Below are 24,549 nucleotides of genomic sequence, written 5' to 3'. Positions count from 1 at the left end.
TTTTTTTTTAATATAGATTTCTTAATTAATGTGCCTAAAATTTTAGTGCTTATAAAAGCATTTGACACACTATCTTGATTGATATGTGTATCTTAAATGCATGACTCTAACCATAAGATGAACCCTACAACCCGACAAATCAACTTTATAACAAACCAGTTCGTCATAATGAGTTGCTTCTCAAGCAGGGATCGATTCTCTTTCTTAAGCCAATCAACTCGAGACTTCTGCCTCTGAAAAAGAAGACAACTACAGCCAAGCTAAAAACTAGAAAGTATGGTTATTAGGTGGATTCCCGAAGCTCTCTCATTTTTTCAATTACCGCTTGATGATGCTATCACTGCATTTTAACTCTTCGATATCATCAAGCATGAAAATTGAAGAAACCGGAGAGCCTTTGAAAATTTAACTGTCAAGGTCGTCGCCAATGGACAGTGCAATAAAAAAGCAAGTTGTGTAGCAAGTGAGCATTATGCACACATGAAGACTCACTTGGGGGCAAATATTATACCCATTTTTGGCACAATGATGTGACAAATGACATGGAAAAAATATATTGACTAGGATGCTATGAATGAGTTGTTTGCCAATTAAGAGGAGTAGTCTCCATATTCCTAATTGCCTCATGAGCTCAACTTTGATCGCCAGATTTCTACTCATTTAGTACACTACCAGGGTTCTTCCTAGATTTTTCGAGATATAGTCATAGCTTAAAATAGGTGTACAAGTATTTAATCTCACTCACTTTCTCATTATATATATGAGAATGAATTAGAGAATCTAATGTATTTAGGAGCATTTACTCCATCTATTATATTAAAAGTTGAACCGCCTTAAGTATTAAAAGTTGAAACACCTCAAGAAACTCAAGTGATTCAAGTTTATTTGACCTTGAGGTTTAGAGTCCAAACAATAATAATATTGACTAAATAAGCGTAAGTCACTTCTTGGCCGAAGAACTATAAACTCTCTCTTATATATTATCACATCAAATATTCTCTTGAGTTTATGCATGACTTGTCTATATTTGATTAAATTAGTAGTTGACTAACAACGAGTAAACATTTGGGATGACCACATGAATATTCTTTTTTAACACTAAACAAAAATAATTATCCTTGATCTTAAAAAGTTAGAATTTTTTTTTTATTATTTTTCTTAAGACATCTTACTAAAATGACTACCTAAATTTTTAATTTTAATTGAGTTAAGATTCCAAATAGATGTTAATTTTTATAAATAATCTTTTTTTGCTAAAAATATATCTTATATTTTATTATTATAGCAATATAAACTTACATTGTAAATTGTAAATCATAATCAGATAAATATAATTTTAATACTTAATATTAAATTTTAGTATCAATTGATCAAATAATACTAAGAAAATGAAGAAGAATAGTGATTTATTTTTTAAAACTAGACAAAATAAATTAATTGTTTGATGAAGAGACAGAGGGTGGGAAGAATGTAGAATTGACTACAATAAGTTAACAAGGATGATAATATTGAAACTCATTTACCAAGAAAATGATATTTTAGAAATTTTACTATAAAATAAAATATAGACGAATTAGTTATCTAAAAGTAAAGAAAGGAGTATGTGCCATTTTTGATAACTAATAGTCAAGATAGTTAAATCGGCTCTGGATATTTGTTAGCCTAAAACTGAACTGTTAGGAAAGTACTCGAATATAAATTGGGTTCTAGGTTGAGTTTGAGTGCTGTAGCACTATGATTTTATTTGGTCAAAGTGGTCAAAAATTCTCCCAAATCAAATAAATTCTTTACTGTTTTCTTTTCTGAGTTGCTTCCCTAAAAAAACTATAATTTATTTATTTTGTCAACAAGCAAGAAAACGAAGTCTCAGAAATAACAATGTATCTTGCTATCAAGTTATTATCCAAGTAAAGATTTTCAAATTTTATGAATTCATTTTTGTTTTTAAGTTAATGGATGGTGATAAAGAATAGTTCTTTTGTTTCAATTATATCATTTTTTCTGCTTTTTATAATTGATTTTTGAACAATTAGTATTTTTATTTTCAGGTTCTTATAGAGCTCAAATTATCTTTGACTATGGAGAAAGATGAACGCTCTATCCATATCAAGTCAATTAGTAAGATACCAAAAAAATTTGTCATTCGTGATTTTCCTTGGAGCTCTAAAGGGATCATTCAACGCATTAGTGTGGAACCAACTGAACAAGATTGCTCTGAAAAACATGATAATTTAAAGAAAGATGTAGTTTTGTCATCTTCAAAAGGGTCCAATACTCTTAAATATCCCAGCCAGAGGGTCCGAGAGCTCCATCCATTGCATAGACGTAGAAGAGTAAATTTTGATGAAGACAATGGAATGAATCAGGGAAGAATCTTGATGAAGACAAAGAAGACTGATGATGGAGATGAAGCTCAACCCGAAACGTCTTTCAGAACCAAATGTTTAAATCAAGAGGCATTCAGACCAAGATGAAGAATTAAGAGTAAGGCTATGACTATGGTTAATGGAAATGATTCAAAAACAAAGTCTTAGAAGAAGAATGATGATAGAGATGAAGTTCCACCCAAAAGGTCTTTCCGAACCAAATGTTTTGATCAAGATGCATTCAGAACAAGAGGAAGATTTAAGAGCAAGGCTATGGCTATGGCTATGGCTATGTCTAATGGAAATGATTCAAAAAGAAAGTCTCCAAAGAAGAATTCTCTTGAGAAGGATAACAAGTACGAAGAACATGTCATTGTTAAACGTGATATTTCTGAGGGAGTGGAGGACAATCCAATACGTGCTGTGAATATTAATATAGATGGTGAGGAACCTCCTACTATTAAATACATAAGAAACATGACATATCCTCGTTGGTGCAAAATTACTCCTCGAGAAGGCTGTGATTGTATTAATGGATGCTCAGATCCAAAAACATGTTCTTGTGCTATAAAAAATGGAAGTAAATTCCCATGACTCCAATGGTGTTCTTATTGATGCAGAAAAGTCATTTGTATAGAGTGTGGCCCTTCTTGTAAATGTTCTTCTTACCACAGCAGAGTTAGTCAAAAAGGTATTGTTAAACATTATCATGGATTATGAGCATTCAATCAATAACTTTATACACACCAACCATCATTACTCATAATCATTAAAGCCAAGATCAAGCATTTATTTAGAGCATCCAAAATACAATAAATGCACATACCTCCCAATCCATCCATGTGAGCCATTTGATTCCAAGAACCACCAACAAGAATCACTACAAAAACACAAGATTAGAGCAATAACCCTAGAGGCACAATGTGGAGCTATCCCCCTTTTGTTCTTATTACCAATCACCTTAAAACCCCTTAATCACCAAAGACATATATTTATATGTCATACCCTTGTAACCCAATAGGGTTATTCACTAATAGGGCTTAAGTGGGTTTTATTATGGTATACTATAATTTAATGGGCCAACTATAGTATTAAGGGTGCTCTCATGTGCCTCTAACATATAGTTAATTTATTAACCATCCCATTATGGTTATTAGTGTAAAATTAGGCACATAATTAATGATTGTGTATTATGGAATTAAACCTATGATTGTATTAGTTCATTATAATAATTCCAACATTCTCCCACTTGGACAATACAATCAAGCCACCATAACAATGTCTATCATTCCACATAAGGTAATCAAATAAAACATACATAATATCATATCTAGAGGATACACATATCATGTATGAATTGACCTTGTAGACATTCAATTCAAAACAATCATCAACAATCAATCCAAACATGCACGAGGTACAACAAAATTGAGATTATGCGCATTCATCTCGTTTTGTACCTGTCACTTCCATGAACAACAAAATATACGTATAAACATACATATGTAACAACAACAATAAAGAAGTGACTTCATCATCATAATGCATGTTCTTAACAAAACACAAGCCATAAGCAATCCGTACGAAATACTAGCATGTCCAATACAAAAAATAACAAACTCCCACTAAGCTTAACAAGCTAGGCTCCCAACAATCCCATTCGGGCAACATGTTCTAAAAACACACATATAGGTAAGCCTTTCGTTAGTGGGTCTGCTAACATGCTAGTGGTAGGCGTGTACTCGATAGAAACGAGGGACTCAGCGACTTTCTCTTTAACAAAATAGTACTTTATATCAATATGCTTTGAGCGAGAAGTACTCCTAGTGTTCTTAGAGAAAGCTACTGCTGCAGAATTATCACAATACAATTTCAGCGGCCTCGTGATAGAGTCTACAACATCTAGTGCTGAAATGAAATTCCACAGCCATATGGCTTGACAAGTAGCCTCATAACACGCCATATACTCTGCCTCCATTGTGGATGAAGCTGTGAGTGTCTGCTTGACACTTTTCCACGATACAGCTCCTCCAGCCATCATATAAATGTAGCCTGAAGTGGACCTTTTATCGTCCACGCATCCCGCATAATCGGCGTCACTGAACCCAACTATATCCAGAGTGTCAGCTCGCCGATAGGTCAACATATGATCCTTGGTACCCTGAAGATACCGCATGACCTTCTTAGCCGCTTTCCAATGGCTAAGTCCGGGATCACTCAAGTACCTATCTAACACGCCGACAACAAAAGCAATATCAGGGCGTGTGCATACTTGAGCATACATAAGGCTACCAACCAGTGACGCATAAGGAACAGCTTTCATTTCATCTCTCTCTTTATCATTTTGTGGACATTGAGCCTTTGAGAACTTGTCACCCTTCACTATCGGTGCTTTCCCAAAAGAACATGAATGCATGTTGAATCTTTTCAAGATCTGATCAATGTAAGTTTTCTGAGACAAACGAAGAATACCATTGACCCTATCTCGAAGGATTTGAATCCCGAGCACATAAGAAGCTTCGCCAAGGTCTTTCATGTCAAAATGGTTAAACAATAGTTGTTTTGTCTCAGACAACAGGTCAGAATTATTAGATGCAAGCAGGATGTCGTCAACATACAATACTAGAAAAATAAAACTGCTTCCACTGACCTTCATGTATATACATTGATCTACTACATTCTCCTTGAAACCATTTTCAGTGACAATCATATCGAACTTGAGATACCACTGCCTCGATGCTTGTTTAAGCCCATATATTGACTTCTTGAGTTTGCAAACCATGTGTTCTTTGCCAAACTTCTCAAAACCTACAGGTTGAGTCATGTAAACATCCTCAGATAAGTCTCCATTCAAGAAGGCAGTCCTTACATCCATTTGTTTGAGTTCTAGATCAAAATGAGCAACTATAGCCATAATGATTCGCAACGAATCTTTGGTGGAAACAGGCGAAAAAGTTTCTTTGAAATCAATGCCCTCTCTCTGACTATAGCATTTAGCCACAAGTCTAGCCTTGTACCTCTCTACTTGCCCATTTGAGTCACGTTTGATCTTATACACCCATTTGCATCCGATGGGTCTACAACCTTTGGGTAGCTCAACCAACTCCCAAACTTCATTTTGTGACATAGAACTCAATTCTTCTTTCATTGCATCCACCCACAGTGCAGATTTAGGACTATTCACAGCTTCTTGATAAGTAGCTGGCTCAGAATCATCTCCCACATCAAACTCATGCTCCTGCATATAGACAAGATAGTCATCAGGAATAGCAGGCCTGCGGGCTCTTTGTGATCTTCTCACCACAACCTCATCACCCCCCAAATCAAGATTTTCATCCTGTACTGGATCCTGAGGTTCATCATGAGCTTCTATTGGAATTTGTTCAATCACAGGATCATTAGTAGGAGCAGAAGCGGAAGCAACAGGTACAGGGACATAGATACGCTCTTCCCTGAATACAATTTCTCTTGACCCTTGACTTGAACCAAATTCATCTTCGAAATAGACAGCTCTATCTGATTCTATCACCCTGGTGGTGTGAGAAGGACAATAGAACCTAGAACCTCTCGAACCAATAGTGTAGCCTACAAAGCTCCCACTGATAGTTTTCAGATCAAGCTTCTTGGATTGTGGATTATAGGGCCTTACCTCAGCTTTGCATCCCCAAACGTGAAAATGACGCAAACTCGGTTTCTTGCCTGACCACAACTCATATGGCGTCTTTGGAACAGACTTGCTAGGCACTTGATTCAAGATATAAGCAGCAGTCCTTAATGCCTCACCCCATAAAAACTCTGGTAAGCTAGAATGAATTAACATACAACGTACCATGTCAAGAAGTGTGTGATTCCTTCTTTCAGCAATTCCATTCTGCTAGGGTGTCCCTGGCATTGTATATCTTGCATCAATACCACATCCCTGCAAGTATCTGGCAAAAGGCCCGGGGTTCCTTCCAGTTTCATCATAACGCCCATAATACTCTCCACCTCTATCAGAATTGACAGCTTTAATCTTCTTTCCCTTTTGAAGCTCAACATTCGTCTTGAAAATCTTAAAGGCATCTAAAGATTCAGATTTTTCACGAATGAGCTCAACATGACCGTATCGGGAAAAATCATCGATGAAGGTGATAAAGTATTTATAGCCGCCCATAGCAGGTGGAACAAAAGGCCCACAAATGTCAGTATGAATAAGCTCCAATACATCTGTGCATCTGTCTGACTTACTCTTTCTAACCTTGGCAGTTAACTTTCCTTTTATACAATCAACACAGGCAGTGAAATCAGAGAAATCAAGATCCTGAAGTACACCATCTTTCACCAATCTCTCCATCCTATCTCTAGAAATATGACTCAAACGTTTATGCCAAAGCATGGAAGATTTCAAATCTAATCTTGCTCGTTTAGAACCAACAACAGCATTAAGAGAAGAAGAAGAAGGACAAGAGGGAGAAGTAACAGGAACAACATCATGTAAATCAAGCTTATATAAATTTCCACATAAACTTCCATTTCCAACCAACATAGAGTCACGATACAAAGTCAGTTTTCCAATTCCAAAAAGAAGACTATAACCTAGTCTATCCAAAATAGATACAGAAATCAAATTCCTCCTAATAGAGGGCAAATAAGCAACATCATGCAATTCCAAAAAATGTCATGTATTCAACTGTAGTCTAACAGTCCCAAAAAATTCTATTCTGACTTTAGTATCGTCTCCCATGTATACGTACTCCTCCAAACTATTCGGCCTTCTTCGATTTGTCACTGCCTGCAAGGAATTCGTAACATGAATCGTAGCTCCAGTATCTAACCACCAAGTATTTGAGGGCACATCAATAATATTGGATTCTAAACAAACCAGCACAAGACATTTACCTTTCCTCTCTAAGTGGGCTTTGAGCTTTCGACAATCGGCTTTCTTATGCCCGAAACATTGACAAAAGTTGCACTTCCCTTTGAAATACTCATTCTTGTGACCAGCTGAAGATGAACTCACTTGTCCATTTCCTTTAGGGTGGTTTCCTTTCTTCTTAGAAGGCCTTTGGTCACTAGAGTTGTTGGAAGTGGACTTTCTCTTTTGAGAATTGCTTGGGTTTGTTACCATGGAGATACTTCTTGCTCTTCCCTTTTTCATGTCCTCTTCTTCCTTGGCAAGAATAGCAGTCATCTCCTCAATGGTCCATTGCTCCTTTTGAGCATTGTAGCTTGATCTGATCGAATCAAACTGAGAGGGAATGGTTTCCATCACAAACCACACCATGTAATCCTCACCAAGATCCAATCCCATACCCTTAAGCTTTTGGTAACAACCCATCAGTTTGTCAATATGAGCTCTAATGTCACCTGTATCGGCATAATTAGTCCGATGGAACAAAGTTAAGCATTCATTTTTCTCATTCTTTGAGAACTTCTTGTACTTCTCCTTGATCGCAGCGAGAAAATCCTTTGCAATTTCAGTTTGAGGAATACTATCACGAATGGACTCATCCATGTGATACCTCATAAGCATCAAACAACAACGATTGGAATGCTCCCAATCCTCATAGAACTTTCTGTCCTTTTCAGTGGCATCAACAGTAGGTTTAGGAGGTGCATCCGTTCTCAAGGCCAAGTCCACTCTCATAAGAGTCAAATTCATCATGAGAGATTCTACCCACTGTTTGTGGTTGGTTCCATTCAGCGTCAACATAGCAGAGGTTCTTGGATTGCTTAAAGCTGAATGAGAAACAAGAGCAATAACCATTAAATGCATGTTGTAACAAAATCATGTCATTTGTGCTCTTTTTCTCATAAATAAATGATCGCAAAATAACAAGATCATTATGTGTGCTAGAGTTCTTAGACAAATTAACAAAATAGAACTCATACACAGGTAAGAACAATCTATTAAATATTATAATCAAATACATTAATTCACTATCGAAAGGATAGATAAATTGTGATTCATAATATTTAATAAATTTTCTTCACCATATTAAGCATCTTTAGTAAGCAATTATCATCGATAGGATAATTAATTACTTATAAGGATCTTAATGTTATTTGGAGGAAAAAAAAAACAATACTTAAATAAATTAATATTTAAGTGTTCCTCATTACCAAACAATTTTCCATGCTTATTCTTACGATAGGTAAGAAAATAAGCACTAATCGTTGAAATAAATTACAAAATTTATGCCACAATACTAAAATTAACAACCAAAATATGAATAAAATTCATGCATTAGTATTGTGCATACAACTAGATGGTAGAAAATTAAAAAAGGTGAAAAAGGGTGAAAAATGGCCCAAAAGGACCTACGCACACGCCCCCACGCTCCTAGGAATTTTTTTTTTTTTTTTTAAATTAAACAGGTCCGTACGACATGTCGTTTGACGAAAACGACATGTCGTTTGGATAAACAACGCGCGAGGAGGACTCAGCAAACGACGTGTCGTTCGGGCTGAAAGAAAGAGAGCCTCTGATCGTACGACATGTCGTTTTTGCCCGACAGAGGCAAAACGACATGTCGTTTTTCTTGTCCCTGTTCAGCCAAAAAAGGATTTCTGGGTCCGCGGGTCTGAAACTCGGGTCGACGCGACCCGGTTCGTGACCCGACCGTATCTTCCACCTCCGGCCACCAAAACGGACGCCGTTTGAGGGGTTTTGTTCCATTTTCAATCCTCTATCAATTTCCAATACCCATTTAATTCAAAAACACAAAATAATACACCAAAAAATGATGAATCCGAAATGGGTTTCTCCATTGTTAAAACTCATATATACCTCAATGGAAAATGTAAACAAAACGCTCCCAAGACATATATGAACACATTTGAAGGAATAAAACTCATATTCACATAACATCAAACTTATTAATCCGAAAAAACATCATAAATTTCAGATTTGAGAATATGGGTTTATGAAAAAAATTTGAGCTCTAAAATCAATAACTTTGGCTCTTGATACCAATTGTTAAACATTATCATGGATTATGAGCATTCAATCAATAACTTTATACACACCAACCATCATTACTCATAATCATTAAAGCCAAGATCAAGCATTTATTTAGAGCATCCAAAATACAATAAATGCACATACCTCCCAATCCATTCATGTGAGCCATTTGATTCCAAGAACCACCAACAAGAATCACTACAAAAACACAAGATTAGAGCAATAACCCTAGAGGCACAATGTGGAGCTATCCCCCTTTTGTTCTTATTACCAATCACCTTAAAACCCCTTAATCACCAAAGACATATATTTATATGTCATACCCTTGTAACCCAAAGGGGTTATTCACTAATAGGGCTTAAGTGGGTTTTATTATGGTATACTATAATTTAATGGGCCAACTATAGTATTAAGGGTGCTCTCATGTGCCTCTAACATATAGTTAATTTATTAACCATCCCATTATGGTTATTAGTGTAAAATTAGGCACATAATTAATGATTGTGTATTATGGAATTAAACCTATGATTGTATTAGTTCATTATAATAATTCCAACAGGTATCGGATACCAGCTTGAAATTTTCAAAACCAAGACAAAGGGATGGGGTTTGAGAGCCGTAGATATCATTCCCAAAGGTGGTTTTATATGTTAATACGTAGGAGAGCTACTTCATGAATGGGAATTTCAACAAAGGTTTGCTTCTAATTTTTGTGACGAGTACCTCTTTAAAACTGGACAAAAGGACGATGGAACCGAGTTCATATTGATGCAGTAGAGTATGGCAATGCAAGGAGAATTATCAACCATAGATGTAATCCAAATCTTCGTGTGGTAAACGTCTTGTATGATCACGAGGATATGAGCATTCCTCACATAATGCTTTTTGCTGTTAAAGACATTGGTTTTTTTTTAATCAAGAGTTGTGTTGTCATTAAATTTGATCAATAATGAACAAATGTACACTGTCAACAAGTAATATAATGATAAGTGAATACCTTCTCCACATGAATTGAATTCGTAACAAATTGGACAAAATCAACACTTAAAAATTTGGGTAAAACAAATGGTGATAATTTGATTTAAACTCAAAACTAAGAAAGAAACCAAATAAAATAAAAAATAAAAGTGAGCAATGTAATGACGAACTAGAATTATTAAATCCACATAGAATGCAAATTCACTATAATGTCATAAAGAAATGCATTAACAATTAAAATTTGTCAACAGGAAATTTAAAAATGAGCATATGATTTTTCCAAACCTATAAGCTATGGATTCTCAACACTAAATTAGACATATTCATATGCAAATCTAGAATTAAGAAAATTAATTATGCACCAAATTTCCAATGGCTCATACAAGGTAAATAGTATATCCACTAATCTTTTTTTTTTCAAAATCAAGATTAGATATGAAATCTACAATTGGTGATCAAGCAAAAGTAAGTATACAATATTGAGCATCACTTGAATAAACAAAACTTTATTTACTAAAACATCAATTAAATCAACAATCCAAGTTCATTAATAACTCTAGCTACAAAAAAAATAGTTCATTCTCAAAAACACAAAAATACCCAAATCAACACATCCATGGGATTTACAAATAGAGAGAAATAGGAAAACAGAAATACAAAAAGAGTAAAAGGTAAAGAAGAAACTATGTAGATGGATCCTCCTTCCTGTCCTTCTCTCTTCTCTACTTCTTTCTTTTCTTCTTCTTCATTCTCTCTTTTAAGTATTTTTTTCTCTCTAATTTCTGCTCTAGAATTCCTTCTATCTCTAAAATGGTAGCTGCCTCTCTTTTTTGAAGGCCCACTTTCTTTGTCTCTATTTTTGGCCCACTCCTAGAAAATGCTCTAAATTTTGCCAACTCTTTACTCCTTCACACCTCAAGTAATGAAATGTCAAGTGTCTTTTCTTCTTATACTGAAAATTACCACTTGAATCGGGATGAAAATACTCCAGCAAAATCTAAAATTTCAGCACAAACAAAACAACTTAGAAACAAATTTACTTGTCATATTTTTCCTTGGTTAGTTCATGCATAAATTCATTATTTTCACACTTTCAACTCTAAAAAACTAAAAAGACATAACAAACTCACAACAACACAAAAAAGAAAAAAAAAATTCAACTAAAAATAACAACAAAAAGCAAACATCAGTCTTCCTCAAGCTGACCATTCAATACAACTATCAGATAGGTAAAGTTTGTGATACAAATGGGAATATAAGGGTGAAGAATTACTCTTGTGGTTCTGCTAAGTGCCAGGAAAGAATGTATTGAGCAAACTAACTGGAAAAGTTTGGATTAGCATGGTTAGTCTCTTGTTATTTGAATGTATGTCACTTGATATTTGTTTAGACATTTGACTTCTAAATTTGGATAGTTTCTATCCTTATTCAGATATATAAGTTTTACATGAACAAGAATTTCAGATCTTTTTTTAATATGTATTTATCTTATTGTTACATATAAAGGAATTGTATCAGCTATCTAAAGTCCGAATTGTTGAAAATAGCAAAAGCGTAGAAACAAATTGCACTAATTCGTCAGCATAATTAAAAAAAAATCACATTATCCAGTTGTTCTATGCTTTTGCAGTATTTTTTTGTTTAAAAAGGAAAATGATTTCTTTACACAAATTGCCTTTATGAATTTTAGTAATTAAGAGGTGTCAAAATTAATCCAGCTTAGTGAGTCGACATAGGTTAGCATTACACGCACACAAACGCCAGTCAACTATAGTCACACGCACACAAAAGCAAGTCAAATATAGTCACACATACACACAAAAGCCAGCTAGCTACAGTCTCACAAAGTCTGTGTGTGTCCAAATCACTCAAGAGAGGTACTCCAATGTGTATTTAACTAGAGAAGAAAACGAAAGTGTATCCTCTCCTCTTTACATGCCAAGACTTAATCTGGCATCCCTGACCCTGTTGTTGTATATCTTTTTTACCATGCAAGGAACACTGGTACTGCTTTTGTATGTGCACCCAACCAAATCAATCAGGACTTGTTAAAGACAAGGAAAATTCCTAAATCTTAACAGAATTGCAAAGATTAACCAAAGAAAATACTGAAAAACAAAAGAAAATCACAGGAGGAAATAGTAAAGCTTCATTATATCACTTCTGTTAGGGAAAAATAAAACCACAGTTCTTGAAACAGAAGTTGGAGCATGAATTTACAGGAAAACAAACAAGTTCTCTCTTATTTGGGAACTGGACAAGGGAAGGATCCTCTCAAGACGATAGGTGATGATGTCAACCTTATGCTGAACTTATTACCAATATCTTTAAAATCAATGCACTAATGCAGTAGTCAGTTCAAACCTATTTTGATCTCCAATATGTATCAAAATTTAAGACAAAACAAAACTAGAATGCCTAAAATCAGATTAAAGGCACTAATAACTTTAAATTCACCAAAAGGAAAATGGAAGTTCAAAGGCAAGGGGAGGAAAGAAAGAAGAAAAAATCCGCAAGTTGTTTTTATTTAAAGGGTTCAATGAGTTATCTTACTTTTCTTTTGTTGTTTTTTTTCCCTCATTCTTCTTCTGAGTTTTACCCGAATTCAGAATCCAAGATACAGAGTAGAACTATATAAGGTACACATAATAATGGAGATTGGATACACTCAGCATTGAAAACATATGACAAAGAAAGTACTGTGATGTCATTGACAAGGGATCATTACATGTTGAGTTGTAAGTGTAACACAAAAGAATAAAAAAAATGACCAACCTTTTGAAAGACCTAGACTATTGATCCTTCTTCAGAGAAGCCGATCTAAGTTCTTGACTAGATGCTCTAATTATGAAAAGAAACGTTTCAACTAGCATGCCAACTATCAATCCCAAAACTCCGCCAGCAGCATTCTGGAGACAAAATTTGAATGCCATCGAAATCATATAAGAAATTACATAAGAGAACATTTTTTACAATAATGAAAAGAAAAACAGAATACATGAAACAGATAATAAATATAATAAAAAAAAACTTAATGTGGTCTTTCTAAAAATACCATTGCAGGACTGTGGTTGAATAATGCTCTAAATGCGAAATAACCAACCATATAGCCAGTAAACATTGTCAGCGCAACATGTAAACCTGTAGAATTTAATTTATTCACTGTTTAGAAGTTGGAGCATCCAAATGAAAATGTTGCTTAGATATTACATAAATATATAATTAAGCATAGAATAAAAACTGAAATAGGAAAAACTAATCAATCAATCAGTTGTTAATTAGGTCAAATGTAATGTTAATAATAATGAGTTTGATAGACCACCAATTAGGCTAACATACTCTAGGAGGCCAAAGAATACTTAATATAATTCTAGAAAGAGCTGAGGTGGCAAATTTCTTTAACGAGCTTTTAAGTGTTTTGTTAGTACGAGTATAAATAAGAAAGTTGGATAATTGCATAGGCATTAATTTTTGTTTGTAAAGGAAGAGTAAACGTAGGCAAGGAGATCCCAAGCATCTCGAATAGCTTGGAACCATTGTAATTCTTTCTGTTGATATCAATAATAGCCTATACTCGAATTATTTCAAGAAATGGGTTGTAATCATCGCCTATCAACTTGTATAGGAGCAGATTGACTGGGTAGAGAGAAATAGGACCACAGAAGACTGGAAAGACATATCAAGACGAGCCAGAAGACCCGCCGAAGTAGGAGGAGACGATAGAATTCAAGATCGAGGCAGTCCAAGATGAGGTGCGGCAACTCAAGGAGAAAATGATGGCAGCTCTGGGTCCACACAACCCACCCCCGATCCCCAGAGAAATTGGGAAAAATGGTGCTGAGTTCCCGAACTGGTACCTCACTAGCGCCGGACACAGAAGCTACGAGCTCCACCTATGACCATCGGCGAGATTTCTGACTGCGAAGCCTAGAGCTACCCACCTTCGATGGCAAGGATTTGGAAAGTTGGATACTCAGAGCTGAAAAATATTTCGCTCTCCAGAGGTTCAACAATGATGAAATGGTGGAAGCAGCGGCTATCGGCTTCGAAGGGAAAGCCCTAACCTAGTACCAATGGGAGATTCGACATCGGCCGATTGTTCTTTGGGATGATTTGAAATTGCTTATCTTGAATAAATTCAGAAACACCAAGAAAGGGTCACTACACGAGCAGTTCTTTGAGTTTCGACAAGAGGGGAATGTGAAAGAATATTGCAAGGGATTTCTTGAATCACTCGAACCTCTGGATAGCATTTCCGACGTGGTGGCACTGAGTCATTTCTTGAGTGGACTCAAGCGGAACATCAAGGAAGAGTTGAGGTTGTTTGAATGAGGGACTATGAACAAGGCCATGGACTTCGCTACCAAGATTGAGAGTAAGAACCCTTCGGAGATGCAAGAGAAACAAAGTAAGGGAATTTGTTATTGTTGTGATAACAAATGGGCCCCAGGACACCAATGTGCGAAGAAAGAACTCAGTATACTTGTTACCCACGATGAAGGAGATGACCAGGGCCTCGACGAAGATACAGAATTTGTGCAAGAAGTATTGTAGCTGGAGAACGCCGAAATCACCGATACGGTAGAGGTGTCCTTAAACTCAATAACAAGTTTAACGACTCCTAAGACCATGAAGATAAAAGGCACCATCAACAACTATGAGGTCAAGGTGCTTATTGTACCTAGAGCAACCCACAACTTCATCTCCCAGGAATTGGTGGATAAAAACAACCTGCCCTTGACGAAAACTAGAGTCTATAGGGTGACATTAGGGTCGGGAAAATCCATAAAGGGTGAAGGAATATGTAGAGCAGTAGTGTTTGAATTGCAAGGGTTGACTGTAGTAGATGATTTCTTGCCATTTGGATTGGGCAGCTCAAATGTGATTTTGGGAATGCAATGGTTGGCTACTTTGGGTACCACAGACATCAATTGGAATCTGCAGATATTGAAGTTTCAGATTAGAGAGCAGCCAGTTACCATTAAAGGTGATCCTTCTTTGGGGAAGAGTTTGGTGACCTTTAAATCGTTGATGAGAACTTACCAAAAAGAAAAATTGGGGCTACTACTTGAGCTCAATCGGATTACTTCCGTACCACATCCAGCCGAACCAAAAGCAACTCCAGCATTTTTTTAAGGGATACTACAGAAGTTTCAGGCTGTTTTTCAACTTCCCGAAGGCTTACCACCTAGCTGAGACCGAGAGCATGCCATAAACCTTAAGGAAGGTACCCAACCAGTGAGTGTGCGACCTTACCGCTATCCACAATTTCAGAAAACAGAGATTGAGAAGTTGATAACTGAAATGCTATAAGTTGGGATCATCCAAGTCAGTCATAGTCCATTTCATGTTCAGTAGTGTTGGTCAAAAAGGACGGATCGTGGAGATTTTGAGTAGACTACAAAGCACTCAATCAGGCCACTATTCCCGACAAGTTCCCCATCCATGTTATCAATGAGCTTCATGGAGTTCAATACGAGTTGGAACTCAAATCGGGATATCACCAAATACGACGAACACTAAATTTCTGGTCATGCCTTTCGACCTCACCAATAGTCCAGCCACCTCCAATCGTTGATGAACGACATTTTTCGCCCTACTTGAGAAGAATTGTTCAGGTATTTGATAGGGGCTTCCTATCACATAATTGATAGGCCCCTACCAGCTACGGAAGGATGCCTTCAATTGGTCTCAAAAGGCTCAAGAAGCCTTTGATCGCCTCAAGAAGGCTATGTGTTTCGTGCCCATTTTAGCTCTACCAAATTTTTCTAGCCCATTTATTATGGAGGTTGATGCATCTGTATCTGGTTTGGGAGCTATACTTATGCAAAATCAGCGCCCTATACCTTTTTTTCAGTCAAGTTTTATCACTTCAAGCCCACACGAAGTCAATTTATGAGTGCAAATTGATGGCCATTGTGTTGGCTATTCAGAAGTGGAGACCATACTTGGTGGGCAGAATGATTTTGGTGAGGAATGACCTAGTTTGAAGTACCTGTTGGAACAGCGACTAGTGGCTACCGAGCATCAACAATGGTTTACAAAGACACTTGGCTATGACTTTGACATTAAGTATAGACCAAGACTCAAAAACAAGGCTGCAAATGCGTTATCTCGCTTGCATCAGGAGGAGTCTTTGGCTGCTATCTCAGTTTCGAGTTTACTATCTATTTCTGATTTGAAGGCGCATGTAGCAACGAATCCTTGTTTGTCCAAAATTCTTCATGATCTAAGTTTGGGCAAAGATGGTGGTGGGTATTCATTGCAGTAAGGGTGTTTGACATTTCGTGGGAGCTTAATATTGCCTTCCTCTTCTCCTTTCATTATGATATTATTGCAAGAGTACCATAGGAGCAACGTTGGGGGCCATTTTGGGGTTTTCCAGACGTTTCAGCGGCTAGCAGTTGATTTATTTTGGCAAACATGCGTAAGGATGTTCAGAAGAGTGTGGCTGAATGCGCCACTTGCCAACAAAACAAGTATTTGGCACAATCGCCAACGGGATTGCTCCAACCTCTTCTGATTTCGGAGCAAATTTGGGAGAATCTGTGTAATGCCCCACATCACTATAGCTGCTTACTCATCAATTTATTTAAGCTCTTTTTAACTGTGTAGTCTCATATCTACCGTCTTAAAACCATCACTTGACTTTCCCCAGGCATTGTGGAATTGCACAACTTTTACCCGGTCTTTCTCCTTGCAGATCACGGGATTTTTTACTATTACAATCACCCCCCTTAGAGATCTGACGTCCCCGTCGGCCACACTTCCGACTGAGTGAAGGCTCTGATGCCATTTTGTAACGCCCCACGTCACTATAGCTGCTTCTTAAAATGACAACTGGCCCTGCAAACCAACACAAGTCTTTCCAGCGTGTTTAGTTCTCACTCGCACGCTTCCTGGGAAAACTTCCCAGGAGGTCACCCATCACGAGACTACTCCAAGTCAAGCACGCTTAACTTCGGAGTTCTCAAGTGATGGGCTACCTAAAAGAAGATACATCTTGTTGACGGAAGTACCCATCAATCCATTTAAGCCCTCTTCAACTGTGTAGTTCCATACCTACACAGTTTTAGAATCATCACACTTGATCTTCCATAGGCGTTGTGGGATTGCACAGCTTTTACCGAGTCTTTCCCCCTGCGGATCACGGGATTCTAACTGTCGCAATTTGTCCATGGATTTCATAGAGGGCCTGCCTCTTTCTAATGGATTTGATTTGATTTTTGTGGTAGTTGATCGTTTGAGCAAGTATGGCCACTTAATTCCACTTTGACATCCCTCTCCGCGCTCGCTGTGGCAACCGTTTTCGCGAGGGAAGTTGTCAAACTTCACGGGATTCCCCGTTCAATCTTATTGGATCATGAGCTGTTTTTGGAAGGAATTATTTCGCTTGAAGGGCACAATGCTCAAACACAGTTCAGCATGCCATCCCTAATTTGATGGTCAAATTGAGGTTGTTAATCGATGCTTAGAGACCTATCTTCGATGCTTTGTGACTTATCTTAGAAAAAATTTCATGATGTCAAGCAATACATTTGGGATGATTCAATTATTTTCAAGCATTGTGCGAATCTTGTTATAAGATGTGTACTGGAAGAGAAAATAAGTGAGATTCTATTCCATTGCCTTTCTTCTCTTGTGGGTGGCCATTTTGGAGTTGCATTGACTGCTGCAAAGGTCCTTGATAGTGGGTTTTATTGGCCTACTTTACACCGAGACTGTTATGCATATGTGAAGAGTTGTAATTGGTGTCAACGTGTGGGAAACATCCCTAGAAGACATGAATTGCCTCTCACTAATATTCTAGAAGTGAAGATTTTTTATGTGTGGGGTATTGATTTCATGAGACCATTCCCACATTCGTTTGGTAATCTATAGATTCTTTTGGCGGTGGACTATGTAAGTAAATGGGTAGAAGCCGCTGCAAACTACAAATGATGCTCGGGTTGTAGTCAAATTAATTCAAAAGAACATTTTTTCTAGATTTGGTACACCGAGAGCAATACTTAGCGATGAAGGTACCCATTTTGCTAATAAGGTTTTTGATGCTCTTATGACAAAGTACGGAGTAAGACATAAGATGGCCCTAGCTTATCATCCACAATCTAATGGTCAAGCGGAGATATCTAATAGGGAAATTAAGCTTAACTTGGAGAAAACAGTGCAATCCAATAAAAAGGATTGGTCAGACAAGCTCGATGATGCTTTATGGGCATATAGGACAGCTTTCAACACACCTATCGGCATGTCTCCTTATCAGATTGTGTTTGGTAAGACTTGTCATCTACCATTTGAGCTTGAGCACCGTGCACAATGGGCCATTAAAAAGCTAGATTTTGATTTGAAAGCTTCGAGGGAGAAAATACACCACCAACTTAATGAGTTAGAAGAAATCTGGCATGAAGCTTATGAGAAGGCACAAATTTATAAGGAGCGTACAAAACAATGGCATGATTAGAAAATTCTTCGAAGGGAGTTTGTACCGAGAAAGGTCTTTTTATTCAATTCTCATCTTAAACTCTTTCCTGGTAAATTAAAGTCTCGTTGGTCAGGACCGTTCACAATTATTCAAGTCTTTCCATTTAGAGCTGTTGAGATTCAACGAGGTAATGAACTTGCGTTTAAAGTAAATGGCCAACGGTTTAAGTATTATTTGGGAGCAGAAGTTGAGAAAATGGCGATCATTAAGCTCGTTGATGAGTAGTTAGATATTGAGGTACAAGGTCTAGCTAAAGAATTTAAATTAAGCGCTTAATGGGAGGCAACCCACCTTTTTAACGACTTTTATTTATTTTTCGTAGAGTTTATTAGTAATTTAGTTTAGGATTAATATTAATTTTTAAAGATTTATTAAAAAAAACGAATGTTCGCCCAACTAAAAACAGTACAATTAAATAAACAGAAAAATAAAATAAACGAAAATACTCTTTCCCCCAAACTTAATAAAAATAGTGTCCCCGCTGTTTAACCCAATAATACCAAGGAAAGAAAAAAATACCCCACAACTAGACTAAGGATCGTCGGCCATATCATCACCGCCATCAGTAACGGGTGGCTCCTCAAGCACTGAAGAATGGTAGGGATCATGAAACATCCTCGGAAATTGTGGAAAATGACAATCGGGAAATTGTTGCTGCCATTGATTATGAACCGTCGCCGTGTAATTGTAAAAGTGAAACTGACGCTCCATCATATCAGACACAGCGATGAAGACTAATGGGATAGCTCAAGGTTAGATGATCGCTCTCCCTGCTAAACCAATAAATGACGAATACCATCAGACTATAGTGTTTATCTTCATCAAGCTGGGACGAGGAAGCGGCTCGCTGAGCTTGTCTATCACGAGCACGTTGCCGAATCCGAGTATCATAATTAGGTTGTTGGAAAGCATCACGTGGCAGTCAAAGACAAGGACGTGGAGCAGCAAGCGGTGGTGGGACCTTCTCAGGATCATCCACCTCAAATCCAAGGCCAGAAGGACGAGGAGTTCCACCTTGCCAGAACGAACGACGAGTCATATTACCATGATCAATAGTGGTATTTTGCAGACAGGGCTCAGTCTCATTAATCGGAACACCAGCCGCCTGACATAACCCTGTAATCAGATTGGCATGACCATGACCACCAGTAGTAGCAGCCCGCATAATCTTCAAAATACTGTCACAAATTAATACGCCAACATCGATAGACTTGCCCGCACAAATACAATACAACAAAACCATTCGGTCAACCAGAATCTAAAACTTATTGGTAGAGGGCATCAATGTGGAACAAATAAAACTATGCTATGGTTTGGCATAAGGATTCAACATTGTACTAAGCACATTCTAAGGCACCATCGGACCAGTAGTAGAATAATTCCAATCCACACCAAGGGGAGCAAGCTGACTTATAATAAATATGTAATCCGATCCCTCTCTCACCATAGTATGACATTCATTATCCGGAACTCATGGTAACCCATAATATGCATTAATCACCGACGGAGAAAAATTTACCATTCAACCCCTCACCATCACATAATTGTTCTCTTTGTTGGGTGCCATTAGCATAAAATTCTCTAACCACACTAATATTCCCCATAATGGAAACCTCGCATAAGCATTGTCATCCATGTTCTTGTATCATGCTCAACAAATCACGTGGCACCGGCTAAAAAGAAGATTCCATGATAATCTTCTTATTCCGATCATTATACAACTCATATTTAGCCTTTGCCTCATCATTCACAAAAGAGTGTTGTACAATAAAGGACGGCAAGGTAGAGGCCTCGGTTCTCTTCTTTTTAAGCCCCATAAGCAATAATCAAAGACCCCCACAACCACTCTTAAGATCAACAACACTCTTGAACCCAAACTACCTCTCACAAAATACCAAATTCTCCCCCAACTTCAATGAGAAGCACCAATCATAAAAAAAAAATACCAACCTCCCACATATACTAAATCAATCACCCCCAAACTTGCTAATGTATCTCCAAGCATAAACAAAATAAAATCATCCACAAAATTCAAGTAATTCATACCACATATCAAGCAAGGCTTAAGTGACTTTGAAGTTCTCAACAAATGAAAGTCCCTTCCAGAATTTAAAGCCACATGAGAGAGTTTTGACATGATCAACACGAGGTTTCTAGAGTGTTACCTTGAGGACAAGGTGAAAGTGCACACCCGGGGTATTGATAGACCACCAATTAGGCTAACATACTCTAGGAGGCCATAGAATACTTAATGCAATTCTCGAAAGAGCTAAGGTGGCAAATTTCTTTAATGAGCTATTAAGTGTTTTGTTAGTATATGAGTATAAATAGAAAAGTTAAATAATTGCATAAACATTGATTTTTGTTTGTAAAGGAAGAGTAAATGTACTCAGGAAGATCCCAAGCATCTCAAATAGCTTAGAACCAATGTAATTATTTATGTTCATATCAATAATAGCCTATACTCTAATTCTTTCAAGAAATGGGTTGGAACTATCGCCTATCCAAGTTCATTTGCAATGCTAAAGTATGGAAATATTTAGACACAGGAGTTTGATTTGGAAAAGGCAAATTAATCTTTGAGTAGCAGTATACAAGAGTAGGAAGCGATGGCATACATTTAGGCTATTTTAATTCAGCAGAGGTAGGTGAAGAGAACAATGTCTTGACTGACTCAGAAAGAGAAGCAAGTATAAAGTAATAGACTGTCTTAACTAATCCAAGAAGTACAGTGACGATAGAATGGAAGATTAAGTGGCACCAATTAGAAGGGTGAGAGGATAAGGGAGGGAGCCATCATTATAAGCAAGAAGGTCATATATCCTAAGAAGTGTACATCAGGATGAACTAATGGAAGAGAGTTTAAACGAGAATTTGGAAGCAAGACCAAGGGATATGAGTGCAAAGATTAATTGATGAACACTAACATCGACGACACTTGAAAATGGATTAATAGTAGAGAAGAGGAGTCTCCCGTGGCCAACTCCCTAGAGAAAAATATCTCTTGATATACCATATAGTAGTAGTAGGAGTTGTATAAAGAACAAAATGGATTGTTTTATTGATGGGATGTGCATGTATTTATAGGCTGATTAAAGCCTTTGCAATTAAATGTATAATCAATATGTTGATTAGGATATTTTCTCTAATAGAATGGTCAAGGTCATGGTTTGCTCCAATGGGGGTTAGAAGTTTGATGACTTGTGCAGTCTATAAACGTGTTACACAACAAATAAATATATTGTCAAGACAATAGATCAAAGAGTGTTAATATTTTCTCCTATTTGCTGAAAAAGAAAGAAAGAATAAAACAACACTACCTTCCGAATTCATCTTATATTTAGTCATTTTTCCCACCAAAACATTTAGATAAACTCTCTAAAAATTCCAAAGAACACTTGAATAATTGACCAAAAACTCTAGTTCAGATGACCACTCTATCAAAACCATCTTAATACTAGGTGTGTATGCTCTAATGTATATTAGCTTGTGCAAAAACCAAACAAAACAAATAAAAAAAAAGTGAGCTTACCGAATCCCATTTGATCCTTGTATGAAGAAAAAGGTTCAGTGGTCTCTTTCTTAGGTGTTATGTCTTTCACAAGTTCTGCATATGCCTTCGTCTCTGCCATTTCTTCAAACATTTTTAGCCTTGCCTTAAGCTCCTCACTCTAAAATCAAAAACCCAAATTAATATAGTAAAATTCTTCATAACCAGACCTATAAAAGATTGGCTAGCAAAGCCAATGTGTGTGTAGTAATTTAGAGCAAAAAAAATAAAAGTACAATGTACCTTTTCTCGAGGTTTGGGGCTTGTAAGGACAAACTTAGACCCAGAAAGGAGTTGAATCAAGCTAGGGCGGTCAGTGATATCAGAGGAAGACCAAATGGTTCGGAGAGAATTGTAGGGAACATGGGGTTTTGAAGAGAAATCAGAAGCAATTTCTTGAAGCTCCTGAGAGAGTTTGGGATCTGTGGAAGCTGATGTGAGGAATGAGAGGATTGGTTCAGTCATAGATATAATCAATCCAGGAGGTGGGTTTTCCATTTCAGATTGGATTTTTTCTGTGTTTGGGAGCTAAGGGCTTGAATGGTTCACACTCGAAAAAAACTGTCTTTCCAAAAAGAATGAATTTGAATACAAAATCTGAATTGATTAAATGAAAGTTTCTTTCTGAAAACAAAATTGACTGTGATGTCTATCTATTGTTTAGTATTGAAAAACTGAAACAGTGATTGGTCGCTGATCTGAAATCATAAACAACAACAGAACGTGATTGGTATTAACTGAATTTGAAAACAATTTTATATGAGAGGAAATGTTTTACAATGATTTAGCTTACTTTCCTTTTTAATTGAAACGCAAATTATAATGAATTAAAATTCAAAATTAACATATAAAATTAAAAATGCACGATATACATAAAAGCTGAAATATCAACAAAGATCGTACAAACAGAACTTTGTTTCAAACATAACACCACCTTTGAGAATATTTTTTTTTTTTTCTTTTAAAAAAAAGGCAATGGTCATAATATGAACCACTTATGGAGTACAGCATTGTTGATATATCAGCAAAGAACACAACTTAATCACATTCTCGTGCACCCTTTCTTTTACAAAAAGAAAAAAAAAAGTCTAAAAGGGAGATAAGCGATTCTTCTTTGGCATGATATATCAATAAAAACGTTCAGTTTTTGGCGTAACAACCTTCTTAGGTCCCCAAACTGCAGTAACTCTGTTTGTGATATTCCGTACATCAAAGCAAACAACTTAAACCAGTTTTCACTTTGTGAAAATGAACATGAAACTACCAAGCTAAAATTTCGAATCCCTTCTAATAATCTCTTGTACTAATATGAATGAATATAAGTATAATTGAGGAAGGTCATCATGATACACAATATCCATACAAATACTTATGAACGTATATAAACAATTCTAAATCAGTCATTCAGACAATTACATGACTGAGAACCCCAAAGACTGATAAAAAATGGAAAAGAAAAAAAAATTAAAGCTATTAGTCAATACTTATACTTCTAACAGGCATTTTCAGCTTATGGGTCATAGGAACCATTTGAAACAAAGTAGCAAACTAATAAGTAATAACAATTCTGATTTCTAATACATATATATATATATATTACTCACAAATAACAATTAACAAATATATATACATATAATATATTAACTTGACTTATTGGTTATTAACCCATATAATATATATTACTAAAACAAAAAGTTAAAAACACTAACCTAGACCGTGAGTGTGAGTGTGAGGGAGAGCACCTGGCTCCTACTGCTGCCGGCGACTGTGCGTGGCTGCGTGCGACGTGAGCCCAACCGTGAGGGGAAGAGACAAAAGAGGGTCAGGGTCGGTGGCTGCGGCTTTGTACTGCGCCGACGAGGAAGAGTCGAAGAGAATGGCAGGCCAGGGCCTCCAGGCGGAGGCGGAGGGCTGGGCAGGAGTGACGCCGGAGTGACTGAGGGTGGGGAGGGAGTGCCGAGGCCGTGCGTGGGTGTGCGTGTGGCCGTGTGGTGGGTCGGCCGTCTGAGAAGAGAAGAGAAAGGCTGAGGATGATTAAGAGAGAGACAAAGGCAAAGGGTTGGGCTCTTTTTTGAGGGTTTCTGTTCTTCTAATTGATTCACAATATGAATTAGTTTATTTTTAATTTTTTATAAATAAGGTTCGGGTTTCGGGTTACACCCGAGCCCGCATGGTGTATACTTCAAAACCCGACCCGATAATAGACGAGTTCGAATTGAATTGGACCCGA

General features: G+C 36.9%; 2 protein-coding genes across 3 annotated transcripts; both read right to left on the bottom strand.

Annotated features, from left to right (window-relative positions):
- Positions 1–6,806: 6,806 nt before the first annotated feature.
- LOC133817793 (uncharacterized) lies at positions 6,807–8,177 on the bottom strand. Its single transcript, XM_062250392.1, has 2 exons — positions 7,245–8,177; positions 6,807–7,137 (listed from the first exon to the last, which is right to left on the bottom strand). Exons 1-2 carry the CDS (start codon positions 8,119–8,121, stop codon positions 7,109–7,111), a joined length of 906 nt encoding a protein of 301 aa, XP_062106376.1. The 5' UTR covers positions 8,122–8,177; the 3' UTR covers positions 6,807–7,108.
- Positions 8,178–10,777: 2,600 nt separating this feature from the next.
- On the bottom strand, positions 10,778–24,425 carry LOC133817794 (uncharacterized). 2 transcript variants are annotated; one of them, XM_062250394.1, is made up of 6 exons: positions 24,029–24,425; positions 22,563–23,017; positions 22,302–22,440; positions 13,343–13,428; positions 13,063–13,196; positions 10,778–11,284 (listed from the first exon to the last, which is right to left on the bottom strand). In XM_062250394.1, exons 2-5 carry the CDS (start codon positions 22,815–22,817, stop codon positions 13,080–13,082), a joined length of 597 nt encoding a protein of 198 aa, XP_062106378.1. In that variant the 5' UTR covers positions 22,818–23,017; positions 24,029–24,425; the 3' UTR covers positions 10,778–11,284; positions 13,063–13,079. The 2 variants fall into 2 exon arrangements, with proteins under 2 accessions (XP_062106378.1, XP_062106377.1); XM_062250393.1 differs by lacking the exon at positions 10,778–11,284 and having other exon boundaries at positions 12,928–13,196.
- Between the last annotated feature and the right edge of the window lie 124 nt (positions 24,426–24,549).

This window comes from Humulus lupulus, chromosome 2 (assembly GCF_963169125.1).
Source record: "Humulus lupulus chromosome 2, drHumLupu1.1, whole genome shotgun sequence".
In the NCBI taxonomy this organism is placed as follows: Eukaryota; Viridiplantae; Streptophyta; class Magnoliopsida; order Rosales; family Cannabaceae; genus Humulus; species Humulus lupulus.
Note: the sequence above shows the minus strand (reverse complement) of the source record. Positions and strands in the feature narration are given on the sequence as shown.